The sequence below is a fragment of the Cryptomeria japonica genome, chromosome 5 (assembly GCF_030272615.1).
Source record: "Cryptomeria japonica chromosome 5, Sugi_1.0, whole genome shotgun sequence".
In the NCBI taxonomy this organism is placed as follows: domain Eukaryota; kingdom Viridiplantae; phylum Streptophyta; class Pinopsida; order Cupressales; family Cupressaceae; genus Cryptomeria; species Cryptomeria japonica.
This window is the reverse complement of record NC_081409.1, coordinates 255,986,472-256,005,110: the sequence shown is the minus strand read 5'-3', so window position 1 is coordinate 256,005,110 and position 18,639 is coordinate 255,986,472. Positions and strand designations below refer to the sequence as shown.

Sequence of the window (18,639 nt, the reverse complement as noted above, 5' to 3'; positions counted from 1 at the left end):
TGGGGAAGCCCAATCTCGAGGATCCAGTTGGCACTATGCAACAGTGTGCATTCCAACTGGAAGGGATGGCCAAATTTCTCAATAACGTGGGGAACATTGTAAAGGACATTGAGGTTGGACAAGACCCCAGAGTTGCCAAAGTGGCGAACCGAATCTTGTCCTTTATGAAGGAAGGCTATGAGGGAGAGTTCTTTCGCTGCTTCACAGCCAAGGGATGGTCGAAGTCTAAGACTCCAGAGATGATTCACAAATGGACGACCAACCTGGTAGTGACTAAAGAGCATGGTGTGTGTGGCTTCTTGCGCGGGATGGAGACTGCATTTCGGGATGTGTTCTTAAAGAACCGCAGAATGGCAGTAGTCAAGATGGAATCCCTGACTGTACAGCGGGATCAAGCCTTACGGGAAGCCGAGGCTGCCAAGAAGACATTGGCCAACCACATCCAGAAAAGCCAGGAGCAGCTGGCCCAGGAGCATTCACGAGTGACATCGTTGGAGGAGACGGTGGCCAAACATGTTCAAGAGTTGGATGTCAGCGGCAAGCAGAAGGCCGAGTTGGCAGCCAAGGAGGCTAACTTGGCATGAAGGGAGGAGTAGTTGCAGGGACATGGGGAAGAGCTTCAGAAAGCTCGCAGTAAAGTGGTTGAAGCTGCCCACATGGTCAAGATGGCAAGAGAACGGGAACTGGCAACCACTCAGCGTCTCCAGCACTTCCAGCAGCGCGCAGGCACTTCCCAGTCTTCAGTTCTGCCAGGGACGCCTTCTCATCCCTCTCAGCACTAGTTTCCTCGATTAGATTAGCTTCCATTTTGTTTAAGTCGTCTGGAAGACAACTACTTTTGGGGGGGGGCTGATATTAGGCGTGAAATAGAATAATACTTTTTGTTATGTTTGAAATAATACTTTGTCATATAATGAATTGGCCATGTGGGGCTCCCGTAGGGGTAGTTGGCAGTTGCAGAGGTTGGTATCTCCGCCAACCGCCAAGTAGTATATATATTGTTGTAAGGAACCCCGGCAGTAATATTGATTGTACATCCATTTTACTGAATGCAAAAAAGGATATATCATTCTGGCCTATGTGTATTCTGTATGTTCTGTGAATTACGTTATAAATGTTATCTGTGTATTTCCACTCCGTTGCTCTGTAATTCAAACTGATACCATAGAGAGCAAACAGAAGTGCTTTGATCTATGATGCCCTAGCACATCATTTTCAAGGCTGCAATTATTTATCAGGTTTGGAGGCCATTTTGGAGGTGAGTTTTAGAGTATCAGGATCAGATCTGGATGATCTACAGCAATGTGTTTTCACGTTTCTCAGCATCATTGAAGATAACAACAAGAAGGGCAAGTGGGGCAGACCTAGCGTTGGTTTTCTGGGGTTTTGGCAAGGTTGACTAGGGTTTTGAAGACATTTCTGAGGTATTTGTGCCTAAATCTGCATAATTCTAATCATATTCATCTCAGAAAATTAAGAGAACATCAATGTAAATCATTTCTGAAGATTTTACGCAAATTTAAAGTGTGTTTCTGTACCTTTTCTATATTCATAAATACTCAGAAATTTATTTAAATTAGCAGAAAAATCAAATCAATAATCTGACTCTAAATCTGAATTTGTTGAAGGATATCTTATTTGTTTTGTTGCATATTTTGGAGAGATTATTGTTTTTTCTCTATCCCGATTTGAGTATATTATATCTTAATATTGGGATCACCATCAACTCAAAATTAACTCACATCAATTACAATGAGCTCAAGCAGCAAATCAATGGGACTTCACAGCAAAGACTGAGGTTCCCATTGTTGAAATACATATTGAGTAACATCCCACATCCAACCGTAGGTGTGAGACACCTCAATGAACTATGCCATGCGCAAGAGTAAATATGTGAGAATAGATATCACTTGGTCTGGACATCTAAGTACATCTAAGTCGAAGGCATACCTCGATTTTGGTTAAAGGGGATCAACTTATTGCCGAGTGGAGACCAAGGTTCAACTTGCTAAATGACAAGTAACATGTTGCATCCAAACCTACGTGTAGCATATCTCGATGTAAGGGTTCGGGTGGTAATTTGAAGTGAATTTGAAGGAATAGATGCCTCTAGATCATGGCATTCAAGCCAAATGAATTTCTCGGCTGCAGTTCCAGTGAGCTAACTTATTTCATACTGAAGACCAAGGTTTAAATAACATAGAGACATATTAAGTAACATACTTCGTCAAACTGTAAGTGTTGCGTATCTCGATGAATGAGGCCAGGTGCAAGCGTCATAAAAGATATTCACTTAGGCATGGCATCTAAGCTGTTTGAAAAGCATGCTCAAAATAAGATATCCATCGCTGTGACATATATGCAGTATGCCTCTACCATTTTTTTAATCGATAAACAGGTATTGAAATTGAGGTCCAAGATGAGGGATTCCCTCGGAAATGAATAAGGAAGTGATTCAAAATCTTATAGCTTAAAACAACAAAATACGCATGGCTTCCTGTGACGATTACATTCAAAGTTTTTACCACTATGTGCTACCAATTGTAGATCAATGTGTTATTAAGGCGTTTAAAAGGATGGAAAGTTTCTATGGTAACAACATCGACTGTTCATTTTTAAACAGCTAAAAAAAGACAGCTATCTAACAATGAAATGGGTCAAACCCAAATCATCTTCAATACCTCCGCCATTATTAAAAGGGATGATTCATCAAAAAAAATTATCTAAAATATGGGCGCGGAGTGAAAGGGAAGGGAATTTACCATCCAAAAAAACTAAATCAAGGAGAAAACGAAGACTCACCGAACCAGGGACACCAATCATCGGCAGTCTGTAGAAAATCATTCCCGTGGCGCCCAAAACATTCCACCACTTTATCGTGCCTACCCTTTTGCAGGGCGTACACTACATAGTACCTCATGGTCGCGAGTTCGAGTTTGGCCAGAGTTTCATTGAACCGTGCATCTGTGGGTGAAAAGAAGCATTGCTTGAGAAAATTCAAGAGACTCACGAGCTTATCTGCCTCAAATTTGGGCACATAAACTGAAAAAATAAGATCAAGGATTTTATCCACTTGGAAGCCCCTTCCTATGTCTGTGGACAGTTCTGCCTCGAAAGTTCTCAGTGTATTTGTGAAGCCTCTAAAGACCAGGAATTCTCTGATGAGCTCCTCTGCATATTGCTGATTTTCCATTAGGAAAGGAGGATGGCTGTGTTTTGATTTAGTTACAGTTGAAGGATTCTCATTGAGATTTGACGTATAGGTTAGTTTATGAGCTCAGGTTCCCTGTGTGTACTTTTTTGTCTCCTCTCTTCTCCTTTCTATTTATAATTTTTGTTTGGTGAACCCTTCCATTCTCCAAAGGGTCTTCTCAAAATTTATCCCTCGTAGAGATTAATAAAAATGCACTTCATCTACAGTGGAAAGGTACTAGGTGCAACGGTAAATAGAGATTGGGATTTTTTTTATTTTATTTTTTTTAAGCTGGAAGTTTAGGGCAGTAATATGTAAGATTGAAAATGATGGTAATAGAGAGAAAATTAAAATATTTGAGTATAAGGAATTAAATTCATGATATAATGTGAAAATGATGGTAATAGAGAGAAAATTAAAATATTTGAGTATAAGAAATTAAATTCATGATATAATGATCATTATATTAAAAAATTAAATCATGTAGACAATTAAAATATGTTTTAAAGTATTAATGATGGTTTGGATGTTATGTTCTTTAAAAAAACTGAATATAGAGAATTAATAGTAGTTTATCATGGTGTGAGAAAAAGGGTAAAGGGGGAGGAAGGAAATATGGATGAAAGAGAATAGTTACAAGGAAATAGTAAAGTATGTGAGAAAAAAAGAGTGGATAAAGCAAATTGGTAGAAAGATTATATCAAAGAATCTAATTCATGTGGGAGCAACATAAGAAAATCTACATAGGAACATAAACTAAGAGAAAGGGAAAAATAATGATGGTGTGATTAATGACTAACTTGTATCACCTTAGATGCAAAAGCGGTAGGTGGACAATACCCAAGGAGGAATAAGAAATCAAAATATGCATCTTTTGTAATGAGAAGGTGATGGAGACAAAATGGCACTATATTGTGGAGTGAATAGCCTACAATGACATCTATATCAAGTGTGAAGATAACCTAAGAGTGGACAACCTATCTACCTTGGTTTAAGGTGTTAAGCACACAAATATTTTGAGGGAGATAGTGGGGGGGTGTGGGGTGAGTCGGTATATACCAAATTTAACCTCAATTCAATGTAACATTAAAACCATTATCTGATCTCAATTTAACATTAAAGCGGCTATGCAAATGATAAGCATAATCACACATCAACACATGATAACATCATATATATGTGGAAATCCAAAGGAAAAAACCAGATATGAGAATAGTTGCTTGGCAAATCTAGCCTCACAAAGATAATAAAGAACATATAATATTTTGTGGGCACCAACTCACAATTAGAAGTACATGTTGACAATGTAGAGTATTAGTCACAGTGGGAGCATTTTTTCATTTGTCATCAATGACATAGGGAGAGATGTTGAGCATAGTGTTTTCATTAGTCGTTTGTCATCAATGACAAAGGGAGAGATGTTGAGCATAGTGTTTTCATTAATGTCAAAGGTGTTGTCAGTGTTGTCATTGATGTCATGATATCTAGGATTTTGTTGAAACATTAATTACTTATGTCATGACATGCAAAGCATTTGAAGGACACGGTCAAGTATGTTTGATAGCTCTCTTAATGTTATCATTATGTTTCAATATCAATTATTATTGATTGTCTAGAATATTTGCAGAGGTTTGCAAGTGTCTACAATAGGTTTCCAAGGTTTGTTGCTTAGAGACAATATGTGCATGTAGTTTCACTAGCATGGTGTTTGGTAACTCATTGTCACAATTAATAGTCATGGCTTGCAATTTGGAATTAAAGAAGAGTGACACATGAAGCATGTTATTAAAGAGTTTCAGAGGATTAGGTCAAGTGGATTGAAAGTTAAATATGGAAAACTTTTCACAATGCTAGTTCATTGACTATGTTGATGTTCTTGTTGGATGTGCCAAAGGCTGGTAATGTGCACCAACTAGAGGAAGTGTATGAAGGCAGTTTGGGACCAATTGAGTTCATGGTGGATAACGCATAGTGTGTCCCTACTCCTAGCATAACATGTTGGCTTTAGAATTGGGCTAACTACACATTTGATTTAAGGAATGTACCTATGGTCAACCTATAGATATTGTAAATATGTTCTTGACTGACATAAGATTGTAATTATTATTGGAATACATATATAGTGTTGATCTAGGTTCATTCCAATGTAAGGGAATGGATAAAACTGACAAAAGTTGTGCAATTTGTTTATCCTATTAGAAGTATTGATGAATTGAAGTGTGTGAATCAAGTTCCAAATCCTACACACACTAAGAGAGTGTTCTAATTTAGACCATATCAGACAAATGTTGAAGGTTGTGTTGTGAAGGTCTGCCTAATATATCTTTTATAACTCTTGCTTTTAAGTGAGGTTGATGCCTCAATATATGAGTTGGTGCCCAGTTCAGTGGAGTAGGGATTGTTGTCTCATGTAGGTTGGCGCCTGTAAATATGATTGGGGATTGGTGTCTCCATTTGAGGTTGTAATTCATGTGGGTTGGTGCCTACAAAATATTATAAGTTCTATATTACCTTTGTGATCTTGAACTTGGGTAGTATATCCAAGTAGCTATTATCATTGTTATTTTTCCCCTCTGGGTTTCCATGTATATCTGGTGGTATCATGTGTTGATGTGTGATTATGCTTATCATTTATATAACTATTTTAATGTTAAAGTGAGGTTCGTTAATGGTTTTAATCTTGCATTGAATTGAGGTTAAATTTGGTATATACCGATTCACCCCCCTCTCAATATATATGTGTGCTTAGCATAAGGAAGCAAGAATGATAATAAACAACAAGCTTTTTGATCAAGATGCACACTAGTAAATCTAACATAAAAAAAAAATTATGTAAAAATTGTATAAGACTGAGGGATGTTTGCCTTAGGGCATTTGGTTAACTTTTATGCAGATTGAAAGTTGTGTGTGTTGAAGGGTGGTCTCATGGGTTGTAGCATCTCTTTGCACCATTTAGAGCTTATGCATGTCATTTTTGGGGTGTATGAGATCCTATTCGCCTCGCTGGCACATAATTTTTTTGTTGTCTTTTATCTGATGATAGATCAAAAAATAATTTTTGAAGGAGACCCCTATTTCACAACTAGGTGGGTTTATTCATCAAACCCACACATGAGGGGTTTGATCTAGAGGAGGATGTATTTCTAATATCCTTGCCTATATATGGTTTTAGAGGCTATCAATGGATTACAAGTAGTCTAATATTTTGCAATCTATTGCAGTGATCATAAGGAATACTTTAGGCCCATCAAACCTCAATCAAAATGTTGTCACATTTACCCATCTTTTTGTGGAAATTAATCTACACAATACTCTTCTTGAATCAAGGATCCAACAAATTGCCTATGATGCACTTCCTTTCCACCGTCGAGTATACCATGAATATGGGAATTTGTAAAGAAAATTGCACAAAAATGAGTCATAAATCATCTAATCCTATTCCTAAGTGCATATGACAAACCCCAAAGCTGAAGGTAATCCTTTGACTCATTCAAAAGTACCTGATTTAGAGGAGTTTAAACTTGTAAAATCTTAATCAAAATCAAATTTTTCCAATCAATAGAATGGAGGTTCTCTTAAAGGGTTTTCTAGCAATAGATTTGATGTTCTTGAAAGCTTTATGGAGATGATTTTTATGCCCATACTTTGGCCAACTAGGATATGTTTCCACTAGAATAAAGTCCTAGTAATAATTCTACTCCCTAGAGTTATTTCATTCTATGGAAATGCAAATGCCAATTTTAGAATGCTCGACTCTTTTTCTATTCAATTTGGAAAAGAGGATGGAATTCAAGCAGTTTTAAAACAACATGCAATAATTGTCCAATCCCTTAACTTCTATTTAGTAGAATCAATTGGAGCTATTGACATTGTAACAAATAATATGCTTAATCTTGGGGCTAAGGATGATAGAAAAAAAAACTTTCCTCATGTTAGATTTTCAACAAAAAAACATTAAGAAAGTAGGTCCAGATACGAGTGTAAAACCTAGAAGGAAAATGGATTAAGAAAAGGTTAAGTTGATATGGGATCCATTGGTTGAATCAAGTGTCATAAAGACAATTGAAACCCGTTTTTCTAATCCCCCAAAATGATTGTTCTTTTTTGGAATGCTAGCAACTTGAGTGGCATCCCTCAACAAAAGTGCTACCTGGGACCTAATCTATGGACTTGGACCAAATATTATATTTATTCTAGAAACAAAATTATCTAGTGATGGTATGGCAATCATCTCTTTTAGAATTAGAAAGGGTAGTCATTATTTATGTATGGATTTCTTGGGAGTGCTAGAGGAGTGGCTTGTTTATGGGACCCTTATAGCATCGCCCTTGTTTGGAGTATGGGGAGTAGGAAATCAATTTCTTTGGTGGCTTCATGTGTAGATACCAAGGAGGTCATCTCATTCACGAATGTTTATTCTCCCTTGGATGTCCGAGGTAAAATTTTCTATTGGCTCATATTATATTTATTCAAGCTATAGCTTCTTATCTCCCTTAGATTTTGGAAGGATAATTTAATGCAATGGCAAATCTAAAAGAGAAAAAAGAAGGTGTTGAATGTCTTGGGCCATCTTCTAACCTACTAAGGGGAAATATTTCTTTTCTAAATCTAGTAGAAATAGTGTCAAAAATGGGACTTTTTCTTAGGTTGACAAGAGAAGTAGGAATGATTCTATTTCAAAAAGGCTCAATAGGTTTCTAGTTTTTTATCATTGGATTGGTAATAGGTGGGGTTCATTCTTTAAAATTTTGGGGTGGAAGGGGTCGGATCACTATCCATCAAATTATTCTCCTCAATTTCTACTATCCCAAAGCACCCTCTTTTAAAATTCTCTCTCATGTGGCTTTTGGATCAAGATTTGTTCAGGCCAATGGAAACTTGGTGGTTTGAAGGGAATCATACTTTAGGGATAGCTATGTATTCTTTCTTCAAGAGAATTGAATTGTCAAATATAATCTCAAGAAGTGGAATATATCTTATTTTGGAAACATATTTGAAACTAAATCTTTCCTTCAAAAGAAATTGAAGGATATTACTTTTCAAATTTAGGAAGAAGGAAGAAGGTCTAGTTGAAGATCTTTTACAAGAGAAAGATGTATGTTCCAAGAAACTTTCAGAATGGGAACTTTGAGAAGATTTTTTTTGTAAGAAAAAATATAGGATTCAGTGGCTTCAAGATGGTGATAAAAATACATATCCTTTGTAATTATATGAAAGAAAGGAGAAGTGATAATGTTCTAACTTCCTTTATCTTGGCTTTTGAAAAATAAATGTCCTATTTCCAAGCAATCTTCAAAGGAGGTTGTTTAGCATTTATCTTCTTTATTTGTTAACAAGGTACACAAGATTTAGAAGTAGAATGTTATTCTTAAATGCATCCCCTCTTTAGTGGTTGAAGATATGAACAAGGCTCTTCTAGTCACCATCTATGTGGATGAGCTAGAAAAAATATTTTCTAGATGAAGAAAGGTGAGGCTCCTAGACCAAATGGTTTCCCTATTTAGTTCTTTTAAATATTTTGGGATATTTCGAATGATGACATATTAGAGGTGGTTAGAGAATCATAGGAAAATAAGCAAATTTTAAAGATGATTAATTATACCTTTCTTTCTCTAATCCCCAAGAAGGAAGGAGTCTCTTCCTTATATTTCTTCTATCCTATATTTATGTGCAATGTTACTTACAATATAATCACCAAGATCATTGCATATAGGTTAAAGAAATGCCTAGTTTTTCTCATTTCACTAGAGTAAGGGGGATTTGTGAAAGGACAACAGATTTTGGATGGCATTATTGTGGTTGCCAAAGCTATTCATTATATGTCCTCTTTTAAGAAAAGGCCATGTTTATTAATCTTAATATATCCAAGGCTTATGGTAAGGTTATATGGTTTTTCTACACAAGATTCTATCTGATTTTTGTTTTTGTTTAGATTAGATAAAATGGGTTATGAGTTGTGTTACTTTAGCCTCATTTTCTACCCTCACTAATGGCATATCTTCCTTTCTTATGTCTTCCTCAAGAGGCCTATGATAAGGAGATCCTTTATCTCCTTGTTCATTTTAATGGTGGAAGGCTTGGGCAGGCTATTAAGGCATCATAATAGAGAAGGGTCTATCCAAAGTTGTTCCTAGGCTCAAAATATTATATCACATACCCAGTTGCAATTCGTGGATGATAGTACTCTGATGGAGTGGCTAAAATCAATGAAGTACTAAGTTTCAAGAGAGTTTTGGACATTTATTTGTCTACTTCGGGTCAACAAATTAATGAAGATAAATCAAATATTCTGTCTTCAAAACTTTAGATCTTATTCAACATTAAAATTATGGATATTCTCTACTTTTAGATTCCAATAAGCCTACCTATCAATTACTTGGAAATTCCTCTCTCATATGGTAATGTTGTAAGAGAGCATTGGAAGAGGATTCTGCATAATTTATGTATCAAAGTTAGTCACTATAACTTTAAGTGGCTATCCTTTGCTAGTAGAGTGATTATTCTTAAATTACTTGGGTAGCATTTTCCTATCTATAGATTCTTGGTTCTTGTTACTCCCAAAATCTTTCTTAAGGATTTTAGTTTGCACAAATGGAGTTTTGTGAGTTAGGACCAAGCATGCAAATCTAAGAGGGTGGGAGGCCTTGTTCTCTTTCATTATAAGCTTAATTGTTAATTCTTGGCAACTAAACTTTTATTAGCGATAGTGCAAGCATCTTGAGTAGTTATGGGCTACGATTCTTGATGTCAAAAACTTGGGAGGGGTGGCAATTGGATATCTCCTTAATGGAATTGAGTGGGAAAGGTCCTATAATTTGGAACACTATCAAGAAAAGAACTTTCCTTATCAAGCAAGGGTTGTTCTTGATAAAGGCAACGATGCTCTTTTTGGGATGATTCCAAGGACAACCATCCTCCAATTCTATCCTCCTATGCTCATTTATATTCACTTCAATACATATTTATAAAAGCAAAATGGTCCAAAGTGGTTGATTTTATGCTTAGTACTCCATTGAGGGAGTCTTTTTTTCATGTTTGGAAGGATCCAAAGAGATGTCCTATGGGAGGATCTTTAGAGGAAAGGGATGATCTTGCCTCAATGTGGGTTAATATATCTTTTGGCTATTTAGATGACTCTGATGTTCTTTCATAAGGTCATAATCCTAAATCTGAATACTCAGTTGCACTTGGTTATTTCTCTTTGGATATTCAAAAGAATGGCTATGAGGAGCATCCTAAGTGGAAATGAATTGGAAACCATTTTTCAATATTAAGAATTTTATCTTCCCTCATCCAACAATCGACTATATTGATTCTTAAGGATATTAACATTTGCAACACATGCAAGCCTCCTAGTGTTGTTTGCTAAGGGATCTGAAACATTGATCTTCTTCTTAATTTCCATTACCCCTTGTTTCCATACTAAGAAGCATCCAAATTCATTGATTTGAGTGCGCAGCTTGTTGGGACTGGTTTCACCTATCATGACCTCCAATACAAAGGTGTATTTTTGTTTGTTGCAAAAGATCATTTTTTTTTGTGGTGGGTTGACATCTTTTCCTAATATGTCACTACTTATTATAGGTGGCTTCACCTACTTTTATCTATGCATTAAGCACCTAAGGGCTTGACCTCACACCTTGGTCAAATACCCCCCACACATTGATGCCAACTCCTTTATGTGGGTAGAAGAATCCTAGGAAACAAGTATGGCCTCTTCAACAACTTTATATGCTAATATATTATGTTAGATGTTGCATTTTATATTGAATGCTAGTGCTTAACCATTTGTTAGTTTTCCACAAAATGTTTGTAAAAGGGGATAATTTTATTTCACAGCTTATAAATAAGGAGTCAATTTTTTTCAATGTAAATAGTTGACAACAAGTTGGTTTTGTTGCCAAAATTTTTACGTCAAGAAGATTTATATTTTGTGTTGTATTAATGTATTTTTTGGCTTCCAAAGTCATATTTGTAAGCAAATACCAATAGGATATTAACAATGTGATCTACATTGGGCATTGGAAGCTCATGATTATAGATCTTTATGGAGTTGGTTGTGGCTTGGTAACTAAGAGCTCTTATTTGATAATACGTGTATCCTCTTGTTTGATGGTTTTATTTCTTTACCTTGTGGTCATGTGTAGTGGAAAGGTGTTCATATTGGATGGGTATTGGCATCCTAGTTATATGGAAAAACATCAACTATTTGGACTAAGATTGGAGTACATATATTGAGTTCATGGTTTTAGCCCATGGTTACACAAAAGCACTAGAACATATGTTGGAAGTATGTGTTGATATGTTCTTGTTCTTGTCATTGATGTCAAACTTGATGTTTTGGAATGGTCTAGAATGTATGTGGTGTAGAGTTATCTTGTTATGTTATTGGTGCAGTTGATTTGTTGGTTGTTCAAAAAGTGATTAGGTCTAGAATCTATTACTAGTATTGAGTATTATTGTTATCTTCATTAGATATAGTTTTTGTATCATGGCTATGATGTTTTTGTGGTCCAGAAGCATTCTTGTGTTCTTCAGGTGTTGTGGCATTGATCATTTTTGGTTATGAGATTCTATGTTTGACTTATCCTTAGGTTCGAATATGATTTGTGGAAGTGTGGTTGATATGTTACGGGTCTCAACGCAATGTGTGGAGATCCAAATTTGAGTTGTTTGCATTTAAGAGTATGTTTTGATCGATATTTGCTTATATGGTTGTGTAGTGTGTGGATATGCTATTAGTTATGTTCTGATGATTTTGGATCAGTGAATTAATCTTTGGAAGATGTGTTTTGGTCCTCTCTTTCTCTTGGAGTGGATCATATTGTGTTTTTTATTCAAAAAGTATATTTTGATTCAGACCGACTTAGTTTAAGCTTTGATGATCTATCTTGTATATAAGAATGTGTGTGATTGAGTTAAGAGTATGAGCATGGGATGTGAGTGAGAGTAGATGTGGTGAATAGCAAAGATCAAAGGTTCGGTGAAGAGTAGAATAAGAGTTGTGTTTGAATGATATGCAAGTTGTGCTGAGATTGTGACAAAGTATTGGCAAATGAGATCAAAGTAGTGTGTGTGTGTGTTGATGTTAGTCACTTGATGCAAAGTTCAAGCATAACTTCATGATCGGGAGATCCTTCTTTTCAGATCATTTTCCTATATCTTGCCCTGAGTGCAGTTAGCTTCAGGTTTTGCAAGTCCTCTTTGTATCTTGCCCCATGAGTAGTTAACCTTGGTGTGCAAGTCTGAAGCAGTGAGCTCTTATTTGTAATCATTTCTATTCATAGTGGATATATACTTGTGGGTAGGTACTCATCGTGGTTTTTCCCTGTTTAGGTTTTCCATGTATAATTCTTGGTGTTCATGTGTTGGATGTGTGTTGAAGTTTAATTGTTTATGTGTTGCATTTAATTTTTGTTTTGAATGGATTCACCCCCCTCTCAGTCCTGCCTTGGGTTCAACAATTGTTATCAAAGTCTTGTTCCTCTTGAGTAAGATTAACCACTTAAGATAGATCTGGTATGGCGCAGGAAGTGCATTACAAGGTTCCGATCTTTGATGGTTTTGATTTCTATATTAGAAGGAGAGAATGGAGACACGTTTGGAGACATTGTAGAATGAAAGTTGGGAAATCATTCAGACTGGATATAAAGAGTCGTAGGGTGGTGTTAAGACTTTGGATGAGATAAAGTTGAAGGAAGCTAAATTTGTATGGAACAAGTTGTGTTTGGCATATGAAGGTGATCTGAAGACAAAGTAGGTTAGGCTGATAAATTTGAAGCAAAAATATAAGTACCTAAGAATGTTTGAAGATGAGAGTGTTGAGAACTATATTCATAGAGTGATTGATCTTGTTGATGGCATTACAACTGCGGGTGGAAATTTAGTAGAATGTGATGTGCATAAGATCTTACTAAATTTGCCTAATTCCTACAAGTCGCATAGATGCGCTATACAAGAGAGCAATGGTTTGAGTAAATATACTATTGATCAAATTATTGGTACTTTAGTAGCCTATACGATTTTAAAAATGGAGCAAGAGAGAAAAGAGAGAAGCAGCATTTAATGTTTCAAGACTTGATGATCTAGAATGCAGTGGAGATCTAGATGAAGTCGAAGTAAATTTTGTGAGAAGATTTCAGTGTGGCATTGGGAAATAAAAAGGTAAGTTACCTTTGAAATAATTTTCTTGTGGTAGAATTGGACAGTATGCTTCTAATTGCACTTACAAATAAGACTCTAAGAGATCGAATGTTTATGAGAAGAAGAAGAACAAGTTTAAGAAACAAAATTTTAATAGAATAGAGAAGAAAGGTTTATGTTATATTAAGGAGCATACATTAGAAGATGGAGTTGATGATTTGAATGAAGAATCCTTAATTTTGGCAATTGAGGATAAGGAGAGTGCTTTGGAGAAACCAAAAGATGAGAAGACTATTAAGATTGCATTGCATGCTAATAAGATAGAACCAAATACATGGATTATGGACTCTGGATGTTCAAATCACATGACCGGTGATAAAGATAGGTTTATTAATCTGAAGAAGCATGATGAAGAATCAATCAAGTTTCCTGGATAAAATGGTGCAAATATTTGAGGTATTGGAAGTGTTTCAATTGATGGTTGTAAGGAAGTCAAGCAGCGGAACAACTTCCTACACCAACCTTGAGAGGAGGGTAATGCAAAAACTTTTATAGATTGTTACAACAGTTATAGAAACTTAACATAAATAATCATAAATACATTAATACTACAACACAATGATTAATGTGGGGAAAACCCTTTCGGGAGAAAAACCCTACACTCCAAAAGTCGCCCAATATATTATTCAGCAATTAAAAACAGATTACAATATACTTGCAGAGAAATCTCTTCACAAGAGTACCACTAATCAGAGATTCAGAGGTAACTCAATAGCCATAAGACTCTTACACCCAACCTCTATCTCACACACCTCATATATAGGAGATACAATACAAGAAACCATCAAACGATATTACAAAACCATGGGCTAAAACCACCCAATAAGATGTAACCGACCTTATCTCCCTTCTAGATTCCCTATGATGTGTTAAAACACACATCAACATGTGTCCCTCCCTTTTACAACTCATTTATGTGTTTGATACAAATTATATTTCCTATTTCAGGAGTACAAACTTCCAGAGGCCATAACTTGCGAACCGTGTGTCCGATTGACTAATTGTTTGAAGCGCCTAAAAGCTCGTGAAGTGCTCTATTGCCTCGTAAACTGCTATGCCATTTACACCCATTTTTCAGGGAATTTGGGAGGTTATAAAGTCCCAAAAATTAATTTTAAACCTTTAATTGCACCCCTCCAAAAGGAAAACTTTAATATCTTCAAAACTAGCTGTGATCTTGTGACGAAACTTTACCAACATGCTTATTTAACCAACCAAAAGCTTCTGGGAGAATTTCACCATTTCGTGCTCAAATGAAAACTTACTATAAATAGTAACTTCATGTAAATGCGAGGTTGAGACAGCATTTTCCCAACAATGGTAAGCATAAGACTGGTGATGTTTATTATGTTGAAGGTTTAAGATGGTTTATTAAGTGTTAGTCAAATGTGTAGAAAAGGGTATGAAGTTTTGTTTAGTAGTATCGAATGTGTGATAAAAAAGGAGAAGTATGGTAAAAGAGTTATAGAAAGAGTTAGAATAGGTGAAAATGTATATTATATCAAGGATGGAGAGGAGAACAAGTGTTTGCTAGCACAGAAGGTTGAGATTGTTTCTCTGGTTTTAGAAAAGATAAGTGATCTGAAAGAAAGCAAAGAGAAGGAAACAAATGAAGATGCAGAAGGAGAAGAGAAAGAGGAGGAGGAGAATTTAGAAAATGTTCCTGATAAGTATGTTCAGAAGCATCATTCAAAGAATCAGATAACTGGAGATAAGACAAAAGGTGTTCAGACCAGAAGGAAGATTGCAGAAGCTCAAGATCAAGCTAATTATTGTTTTCTATCTATGACAAAGTCAAAGACGTATTAAGAAGCAAGAAAAGATGAAAATTGGGTTAAAACAATGGAAGATGAATTGAATCAGATTTAGAAGAGAAAGACATGCGAGCGAGTACCTAGACTGGTGGACAAGAATGTAATTGGAACTAAGTGGTTATTCATAAATAAGTTAAATGAGAAAGGATATGTGACAAGGAATAAAGTGATTCTCATATGTAAAGGATATTCTCAAGTGGAAGATATAGACTTTGAAGAAACCATTGTTTCAGTAGCAAGGATGGAAGCTATTCGTATGTTTGTTGCATTTTCGACTTACAAGAACTTTAAAGTTTATCAGATGGATGTAAATTTAATATTTTTGAATGGAGATCTAGAAGAAGTTTACATTGAGCAACTAGATGGATTCAAATTGATAGAAGAGTTAGATATGGTATGCATACTAAAGAAAGATTTGTATGGACTTAAACAAGCACCTAGAGAAATGAAGTTCCTAACGTGGAATGTCAGGGGCTGCAATGCCCTTGACAAGCATCGCATGATCAAAAGAGGATTTGATCAGGTGAAACCGAAGGTAATTTGCATTCAAGAAACAAAGTTAGGTAGTGAAGAGGCGGCTAGGATACTTGGTGTTAGATAAAGGTGGTCTAGTTTTTTTGTTGATGGGGAGGGGACTTCAGGTGGCCTGGGAATATTGTGGAACCCCCAATTAGTGAAAGTGGAAGCAGTCTCAAGCTCCAGATATTGGCAGATGGCAAAGGTGAGCTCACAAACTATTAATTTCTCAGGTTTCTTAATCAATGTTTATAACCCTATTAAAATAGCAGATAAGTGCTAGCTCTGGGAGGAAATTACTAAGACTCTAGAAGAAATTAAGTCAACCATAACAATTATAGCAGGGGATTTCAATGCCACCCTTTCCCACTTGGACAAGCGAGGAGGGGTGAGAAGGATGTGCAGGATCCAAACAGATTTTTAGACCTTTGTGGATTCTAATGCTTTGTTTGAAGTGGTTGCTAAAGGTGGGAACTTCACATGGACTAATAGGTGTTTGGGTTTCTCTAACATAACAGAGAAACTAGATAGGTTGTTTTTGGCAGGGGAATGGAACCTAGCCCCCCTTGTTTTTGAGGTGGAAGTTTTGGCAATCCCCGACTCGGATCATTTCCCAGTCTTGCTAGTTTTTGCAGAAGGATGGAGTTCCACTTGGATGCCCTTTTAAGGTAGAAAAGATGTGGTTAAGGGAGAAGGGCTTCAGCGATCAGGTTGTTAAACGGTGGAAGGAGGCCCTTGTGGTTGATGGATTCTTATCCTTTCAATTCTTTAAGAAGTTAAGCTATGTCAAACAAAAATTGAAAAGTTGGAACAGGAATGTATTTGGAAATATCTTTGAAGAGAAACGAAAGATTGAAGGAGAGTTGGGGGCTCTAAATTTTAAAGTCTTAGCAGAGGGAATGGATGTGGTGGAATACCTCACGGAGAAATACCTGCTCAGTAGATATGGGGAAGTATTGCAGAGGGAAGAGATTTTTTGGAGGCAAAAATCACGTGAGAATTGGCTTAGAGAAAGAGATGGAAATACAAAATTCTTCCACAGTTATGTGAAGATGAAGAGAAGCCTTTATAGAATTTTATCTCTGTGTCTAAAGGATGGAACTTCGACAGATGATTCTGACCAGATTAACCAGGAGGCTGTTGATTTTTTTGGAAAATCATGGAACAAGAGCGTGATTGATCAGGTTAGATTGAAAGAGGAGTTTTTGGCTATGATCCCACAATTAGTTATGAGGGAGGACAATCAAATGCTTGAGGAGCCAGTTTCTCTAAAGGAATTGAAAGCAGCTGTTTTTGGTCTTGGTGGGGAGAAAGCGTCGGGGCCGGACGACTTTCAAGCTTTCTTTTACCAGTATTTTTGGGATTTGTTAGGCGACGAGTTGCTGGTTGTGGTTGAAGAGTCCATGACTAGGGGATTTATCCTGAAAGAATTCAATAGTACTATGGTGGCGCCTATCCCAAAGAAAGATAAACTAGTGTGCTTTGAGGAATTCCAACCAATCTCACTGTGCAATACTATTTACAAAATCATTTCAAAAGTTGATGCCAATAGACTCAAATTGATTCTAGAAAAACTTATATCCTACGAACAGAGCGGCTTCACCCCTGGGAGGAACATTGTTGATGGGATTATTGTGGCTCATGAGGCAATACACATGACCATGAAGAGCATACAGAGAAGAATGATGCTAAAGCTTGACATCCGGAAAACCTATGATAGAGTTGACAGGTCTTTTCTATTGGTGGTGCTTGCTAAGTTTGGTTTCAGTAATGGTTGGATTAAGTAGATTTCTAGTATGATTATGCAATTCAATGTTTCGGTATTAGTCAATGGCAGCCCCCAAGGTTTTTCTCCTACCTCACGGGGCATTCACCATGGAGATCCGATCTCCCCCTTTCTATTCATCTTGTTGGCAGAAGTATTAGGCCGATCGATTGCAAGAAAGTGATCTCAGGGGATGTGGAAAGGCATCGAGATTGCTAGAGGGGTGGAACCGACTACACATTCTCAGTTTGTTGATGATACTTGCCTTTTCGAAGTGGCTTCCATGCAAAAAGCAACGGTGATGAAACAAGTTCTTGACAGATTTAGCTGGGCCACTGGACAGGAGGTCAATCGACAAAAGTCAGAGATATTCTTTTTCACACTGAGGTAGGCACTCAGAGGGTCATTGCCAGACTCTTTGGCATCAGAATTGGACATCTCCCAGGGAAGTTTCTTGGTACGCCGCTCTTTGCTGGAGCTGGTAAAACGGAGATTTGGAAAGGGCTAATTGATGGTTGTAAAGCAAAAATGGAGGGTTGGAAAAGCAAATGGCTCACTTTGGTCGATCGCATTTTAATGTTGAAATCAGTAATCTCGGCAATGCCAATTTTTCCATGGCTTGCTTCAAACTTCCAGGTATGATCATCAAGAACATTCAATAGAAAATGAGGAAATTCCTGTGGAATGGTAACCAAGATCAGGACGAAATTCCTTTAATGGCTTGGGATAGAGTTTGCAAACTGAAAGGGGGTGGTGGTACGGGGCTTCATGACTAGAAGTTAATCAATGAAGCTATGGGGGAAAAGTTGGTGTGGCAGATGTATAGTACGCTGAAGCAAAGATGGGTACAAATTCTTCGGGCCAAGTACCTGGACAATGAAGATAGGGAGAGAATACTCATGGTTGAAAATCCCACTAGAGGATTTGCCCTTTGTAACTTTCTAATGAATTATAGAAGCCTAGTTACCAATCACCTGACATGACAAATAGGAGATGGCCATAAGGCTATTTTTTGGCAGGATTCTTGGGACGGTTGCCCAACCTTAGATGTTGGGGTTCCTCCGCGGATTATTCAAAAGACCATGCAATAATGGGGAGACAAAGTGAGCAATTTTCTAGTCCCGGAATCATTCGATCTAGGACTGAGA

At 36.7% G+C, this 18,639-nt stretch overlaps 1 protein-coding gene across 4 annotated transcripts in view; it reads right to left on the bottom strand.

Moving 5' to 3' along the window:
* Positions 1-3,373, bottom strand: part of LOC131058528 (uncharacterized) — a 133,796-nt gene extending 130,423 nt beyond the window's left edge. Inside the window, exon 1 of one of the 4 annotated variants that reach the window (XM_059221402.1) lies at positions 2,803-3,373. In XM_059221402.1, coding sequence (XP_059077385.1) covers positions 2,803-3,193 — 391 coding nt within the window. In that variant the 5' untranslated portion in view covers positions 3,194-3,373. The remainder of the gene's footprint in view (positions 1-2,802) is intronic. The other 3 variants (XM_059221399.1, XM_059221400.1, XM_059221401.1) reach the window with 3 other exon arrangements.
* Positions 3,374-18,639: the final 15,266 nt, after the last annotated feature.